This window comes from Lynx rufus, unplaced genomic scaffold (genome assembly GCF_022079265.1).
Source record: "Lynx rufus isolate CCGP_SWC_20201006 ecotype Redwood Valley unplaced genomic scaffold, mLynRuf1.p SCAF_18, whole genome shotgun sequence".
In the NCBI taxonomy this organism is placed as follows: Eukaryota; Metazoa; Chordata; class Mammalia; order Carnivora; family Felidae; genus Lynx; species Lynx rufus.
The window spans coordinates 3965735-3973086 of record NW_025814832.1 but is presented as its reverse complement, the minus strand read 5'-3'; the positions used below and the strand labels follow the sequence as shown (position 1 = coordinate 3973086).

The window sequence follows — 7352 nt, the reverse complement described above, 5'->3', positions numbered from 1 at the left end:
GGAAAAATCCCCTTTGTTCTCAAATCTCTTCCTTTAAAAGGATGCTGGGAGCTACAATAGCTATCTCGTGAGCCTCAGGTACAAGCACAAAAAATTAATAAAGAACAATTGAAGCAGGCTATGTACTTAATGAAAAACAGTGAGCTGCTGAATGACATCTGATTAAGTCAACAATTAATGTCCTTATGCTTAAAGTCACAGTTACCTGATTTTCTGTTATGTTCAGTTGTGTTTGAATACACCATGTAAATAGATGTAAAAAAAACTTTTTAAAAATAATATTCTAAAGTAACATAGATTAAAATCTACTTCTAGTATTTCTTACATTTCACTTTTTTTTCCTCCTCAGAAATACACTTGGAAGAGCAAACAAAAGCCTCAACTGATTTAATAAAGGACTCTGACACTAATGTCTCAAAGAATTTTGTGGTTAGAAAACCTGCCAAAGTGATTTTCAACTTAGATCCAGATGTACTGAATTCAAAGCTGGAACAGCCATGGAAGAAAAATTTTTACAAAAGAATGGAGGCAAGAGCCCAGGCAATGCAGCAGAAAATAATAAATAAGGATAATCTGAAGAAAGAACTAGAAAAAAAGGCTGAAAAAAAATTCCCTAGGAATAATTTGGCCAAAGAGTGGTTTAATACTGAAAACATGACACTTAAAACTCGTGCATATTTGCTTGACAAACTTCTACCCACCTTAGTTCCTGGAGTGGAAAAAATGTTAATGCAAGTGGAAAAGAAGAAACTTTGGGCAGAAGCTGATATTACAACCAAGTTTGATCCAATTAGTCATTTGGGGGAATATTTAATGAGAAACAATCCTTATTATATCAAAGACTCAGGAATGTCTGGTTATCAGAGGGTGATGAGGGATGTCACGGAAGAACTGAAGATACATGTTCCCAATACTATTGGCAACAGGTACAGTTTGATATATGTAATTTTTTTTTTTTGAGAGAGAGACAGAGCAAGCATGAGAAGGGAGGGGCAGAGAGAGAGAGAAGGGGACAGAGAAAGCGCAGAGAAAGGCGCTGACAGCAGAAAGCCCAATGTGGGGTTTGAACTTACAAACCATGAGTTCATAACCTGAGCTGAAGTCAGTTGCTTAACTGAGCCACCCAGGCTCCCCATAATTTGTTATATTTTCAGTTGATGATCTAGGTCCTTTCATTGAAAGGAAGTAGAATAATAACATAATCATACAAATAGGACTTAAATATTCAAAAAGTATTTATTGAGCTGCTAGTATGTGCTTCACTATTTATGAGGCACTATGAAGATTAATGAAGCATATTAAATAAATTCCTTGAATTTGCGGATTTAGTTATCTTACTATGATCCAAAGTATATATTTATTTGTTTACCATCTGTCTCCCTGCACTGGAAAGTAAGTTACATGAGAGCAGGGACTTCTTAAAAATTTAACTTTTCAGATAGGCAGCATATTCACCTGGTTTAAATTCAAAATGTGTTAATAGTTATACAGTGAAAAGTTTCTCACCCATTCTTATCCTCCTTGTACTCAATACTCCACCTCTGCCATAAATAACTAGTGTTCTTCATTTTCAGTGGATTTTTTTCCAGTTTCTTTATACATACAGAAGCAAATGCAAATTTGGATTCTAAATTTTCTTCCTTTATATAAGAGCATCTGAGTTACAAATATTTTCTTCTGTTTTTATTTATCTTTTGTCATGCGGAAGATATTATTACTATGTGGTTGAATTTATTTACTTTCATTTTATGACTTAGAGTCATTGTTACATTTCAAGATATTAAAAGAATCCTCCCATGTTTTCTTCTGGAGTTTTAATATTTTAGTTTCCATTTTAAGTATTGATCCATATGGAATTTATCCTAATATAAGATGTAGATATGAATCCAACTTTTTGCTTTTCCAAATGGTTACATAGTGATCCCAACAACTGTCGAATAGTGTATTTTGCCCCACTGTTTTGAGATGAAATTTTATTACTAAATTCCTGTATATTTTGGAGTGTATTTCTGGGTTTTTCTATCCTATCCCTCTGACTATCTCTCTGTTCATGCACCACACCACACCACACTTAAAAGTCATTGAGACTTTTAAGTATACAGACAGCCCCCAATTTACACTTAGGATTTTTTGACTTTACAATGGTGCATAAGTGGTATGTGTTCAGTAGAAACTGTACTTTGAATTTTGAATTTTGATCTTTTCCTGGACTAGCAATATGCAGTATGATGCTCTCTCATGATGCTGGGCAATAGCACTGAGCCACTACTCCCAGTCAGCCATGTAACCATGATACCCTTCATGGTATCATACACTTACATACATTACATACATATATATCATAGACTTAACATACGTTACATACACACATATCATACACTTACATACATTACATTACATGCATTACATACATACACTTATAACCATTCTGTACCCATACAACCATTCTGTTACTCGCTTTCAGTACAGTATTCAATTATATGAGATAATGAATATGTTTTTAAAGTTTATTTATTTTGAGAGAGAGAGAGAGCATGAGCAGGGGAGGGGCAGAGAAAGAGACAGAGAGAGAAAGAGAATCCTAAGTAGGCTCTGCACTGACAGTGTGGGGCTCGAACTCACAAACTGCAGATCATGACCTGAGCCAAAAACAAGAGTTAGACACCCAACTGACTGAGTCACCCAGGTGCCCCAAGATATTCAACACTTTATGAGATAGGCTTTGTGTTAGATGATTTTGCCCAAGTGTAGACTAATGTAAGTGTTCTGAGCACATTTAAGGTGGGCTTAGCTAAGCTGTGATGGTGGGTAGTTTAGGTGTATTAAACACATTTTCAACTTAGGATATTTTCAACTTATGATGGGTTTATGTGACAAAACCTTATCATAAGTCAAGGAAGATCTGTATTTCAATAAATCTGACTGTGCTGGTCCTTATTATTTATTCTTCTTTTATTCTAGTGTTTTTACTTTTAAAAAAAATTTTTTTTAATGTTTATTTTTGAGACAGAGACAGAGTATGAATGGGGGAGGGGCAGAGAGAGAGGGAGACACAGAATCCAAAGCAGGCTCCAGGCTCTGAGCTGTCAGCACAGAGCCCAACATGGGTCTTGAACCCACGAGCTGTGAGATCATGACCTGAGCCAAAGTCAGACGCTCAACCGACTGAGCCACCCAAGCGCCCCTCTAGTGTTTTTACTTTTCAATATGAACTTTAGGGTTGATTCACCTACTTGAAAAAAAAAAAGAACAGAAAAACAAACCTTATAGGAATGTTTATTGAAATGTTTAAATTTATTTATTAACTTAGGGGAAATCAATGTCTTTAATAATGATGTGTTTCTGAAAACACATGTCTTTTCATTTGCTCATCTTATTTTGTATCTATCATTGTTGTCTTAAAGTTTTGGTTTTTTTCATTTAGGCTTACATCTCTTGTTAAATTTGTTACTAGTTATTTTATTATTTTTTATTCCCATTGTAAATGGGAATTTTTTATTTTATTACATTTTCTATTTATATGTAGTTTCTATTTATATCTATTAAATTCTGTATATTTTTATACACTACTACCTTACTGAGTGTAACTGTTTATAGAATAATTTTAGTTGATTATTTGGGTTTTCTAGTGAGGCAACCATATTATCTGCAAATAATAGGAGTTTTCCTTCTTTTCCAATTTTTATACTTGTATACATTTAATATCTTCCTCTTAGCTTGTTATGTTGGCTATTATTTTCAATACAATGTTAAATAATTGTGACGATATGGGCATCCTTGTCTTGTTTATGACTTTGGTAAGGATGATTTTTATATCACTACCTCACCATGAACAGTTTTTTAAAACTATATATTAATGTCATAACTCTACTCCATTTGGATCCGAAAAAGATAATTTTATTACATTAGAAAAGTGTGCCTAATTCCTACATTATAGAGTGATTATTTTATTTTATTTTATTTTTATTTTATTATTTATAAGTGTATCTACCTCCCCTCTGGTAACTATTAATTTGTTCTCTATAGTTAAGAGTCTGTTTCTTGGTTTGTCTCTCTCTCTCTCTCTCTTTTTTCTTTGCTTATTTTTCTCTTAAATTCCACATATGAGTGAGATCATATGGAATATGTCCTTCTCCCACTGACTTATTTGCTTAGCACTATACTCTCTAGCTCTATCAACATCATTGCAAATGGCAAGATTTCGTTCTTTTTTATGGCTGAAGAATATTTCATTCTATATATATAACACATCTTCTTTATCCATTCATCAATTGATGGATGCTTGGGCTGCTTCCATAATTTGGCTATTGCAAATAATACCGCAATAGACATTGGGGTGCATGTATCCCTTTGAATTAGGGTTTCTGTATTCTTTGGGTAAATACTCAGTAGTGTAATTTGTGGGTTGTAGGGTAGTTCTATCTCTCACTTTTTGAGGAACCTCTATACTGTTTTCTACAGTGGCTGCACCAGTTTGCATTCCCACCAACAGTGCACACAGGTTCCCTTTTCTCCATATCCTCATTGTTTCCATATCCTGTTGTTTCTGGTGTTGTTAATTTTAGCCTTTGTGACAGGTGTGAGGTGATATCTCATTGTAGTTTTAATTTGCATTTCCATGATGATGAGTGATGGTGAGCATCTTTTCTTGTGTCTGTTGGCCATCTAGATATCTTCTTTGGAGAAATGTCTGGTCACGTCTTCTGCCCATTTTTTAATTGTATTATTTATTTTTTAGGTGTTGAGTTTTATAAGTTCTTTATGTATTTTGGATATTAACTCTTTATTGGATATGTCACTTGCAAATATCTTCTCCCATTCCATAGGTTGCCTTTTAGTTTTGTTGATTGTTTCCTTTGTTGTGTAGAAGCTTTTTTAGTGTTGTTGTTTCCCATGCCTCAGGAGACATATCTAGAAAGAAGATGCTACAGTTGATGTCAAAGAAGTTATGGCCTGTGTTCTCTTCTAGGATTTTTATGGTTTCTAGGTCTCACATTTAGGGTTTTAATCCATTTTGAATTTATTTTTGTGCGTGGTGTAAGAAAGTGGTCCAGTTTCATTCTTTTGCATGTTGCTGTCTAGTTTTCCCAACACCATTTGTTGAAAAGACAGTCTTGTTCTCGTTGGATATTCTTTAACTCCTTTTTAAACGTTTGGTAGAATTAACCTGTGATGCCATTTAGTTCTGGACTTTTGGGAGAGTTTTTTGATTACTGATTCAATTTCATTACTGGTGATTGGTCTGTTCAATTTTTCCATTTCTTCCTGCTTTGGTTTTGGTAAGTTTTATGTTTCTAGGAATTTATCCATTTCTTCCAAGTTGTCTAATTTGTTGACAAATAGGTTTTCATAATATTCTGTTAGAATTGTTTGTATTTCTGTGGTGTTGGTTGTTATTTCTCCTCTTTCATTAGTAATTTTGTTTATTTGCGTCCTCTCTTTTTTTTTTTTTAATTTTTTTTTCAACGTTTTTTATTTATTTTTGGGACAGAGAGAGACAGAGCATGAACGGGGGAGGGGCAGAGAGAGAGGGAGACACAGAATCGGAAACAGGCTCCAGGCTCCGAGCCATCAGCCCAGAGCCTGACGCGGGGCTCGAACTCCCGGACCTCGAGATCGTGACCTGGCTGAAGTCGGACGCTTAACCGACTGTGCCACCCAGGCGCCCCATCGTCCTCTCTTTTTAAAATGAGAGGAGTATCAATTTTGTTGACATCTTTTTTTATTATGAAAATCTCTGTGGGTTTATCTATTTTATTGTTATTTTTAAAATTAAAAACATTTTTTTTGATTTCAGGAATAGAATTTAGTTATTCATCACTTTATATAACACCTAATGCTTACCCCAACAAGTGGCCCTCTTAATGCCCATCACCCATTTAGCCCACCCGCGCACCCAATATGCCTCCAGCAACTCAGTTTGTTCTCTGTGTTTGAGAGTCTCTTATGGTTTCTCTCTCCCTGTGTTATTATATTAGTTTTGCTTCTTTTCCCCTAGGTTCATCTATTTTGTTTTTTAAATAACACATATGAGTGAAATTATATGATATTTGTCTCTCTCTGACTGACTTATTTTGCTTAGCATTTTACCCTCCAATTCCACCCATGTTGTTGCAAATGGCAAGATTTCATTCTTTTTGATCACTGAGAAATATTTCATTATATATATATTATATATTATATATAATATATATATGTAATATATTATACATAATATATAATATATATATATACACCATATCTTCTTTATCCACTCATCATTCAATGGACATTTGGGCTCTCTCCATACTTTGGCTATTGTTGATAGTGCTGCTATAAACATTGGGGTGCATGTGCTCCTTTGAATCAGCATTCTTGTATCCTTTGGGTAAATACCTAGTAGTGTAATTGATGGGTTATAGGCTAGTTCTATAGGTCATAGGTCTATAGGTCTATAGGTCATAGGCTAGTTCTATTTTCAACTTTTTGAGGAACCTCCATACTGTTTTCCAGAGTGGCTGCACCAGTTTGCATACCCACCAGCAGTGAAAAAGGGTTCCGCTTTTTCTGCATCCTCACCAACATTTGTTGTTTCCGAGTTGTTAATTTCAGTCATTCTGACAGGTGTGAGGTGGTATCTCATTGTGGTTCTGATTTGTATTTCCCCGATGATGAGTGATGTTGAGCATCTTTTCATGTGTCTGTTAGCCATCTGGATATCTTCTTTGGAAAAGTGTCTATTCATGTCTTCCACCTATTTCTTAACTGAGTTGTTTTTTTGGGTGTTGAGTTTGATAAGTTCTTTATAGATTTTGGATGCTAACCCTTTATCTGATATGTCATTTGCAAATATCCTCTCATTCCGTCGGTTGCCTTTTAGTTTTGCTGATTGTTTCCTTTGCTGTGCAGAAGCTTTTTATCTTGATGAGGTCCCAATGGTTCATTTTTGCTTTTATTTCCCTTGCTTCTGGAGACATGTTGAGTAAGAAGTTGCTGTGGCTGAGATCAAAGAGATTGCTTCCTGTTTTCTCCTCAAGGATTTTGATGGTTTCCTGTCTTACATTTAGGTCTTTCATCCATTTGGAGTTATTTTTGTGTATGGTGTAAGAAAGTGGTCTGGGTTCATTCTGCATGTGGCTGTCCAGTTTTCCCAACATCATTTGCTAAAGAGGCTGTCTTTTTTCCATTGGATATTCTTTCCCCTTTGTCAAAGATTAGTTGGCCATATATTTGTGGTCCATTTCTGGATTCTCTATTCTGTTCCATTGATTTATGTGTCTGATTTTGTGCCAGTACCATACTGTATTGATGATTACAGCTTTGTAATACAGCTTAAAGTCTGGAATTGTGATGCCTCCAGCTTTGGTTTTCCT

At 34.9% G+C, this 7352-nt stretch overlaps 1 protein-coding gene across 1 annotated transcript in view; it reads left to right on the top strand.

The window, feature by feature from the left end:
• EFCAB5 (EF-hand calcium binding domain 5) overlaps nucleotides 1-7352 on the top strand; it is a 208014-nt gene that overhangs the window by 66255 nt on the left and 134407 nt on the right. Inside the window, exon 7 of the mRNA XM_047080691.1 lies at nucleotides 350-926. Within this exon, the coding sequence (XP_046936647.1) occupies nucleotides 350-926 (577 nt within the window). The remainder of the gene's footprint in view (nucleotides 1-349; nucleotides 927-7352) is intronic.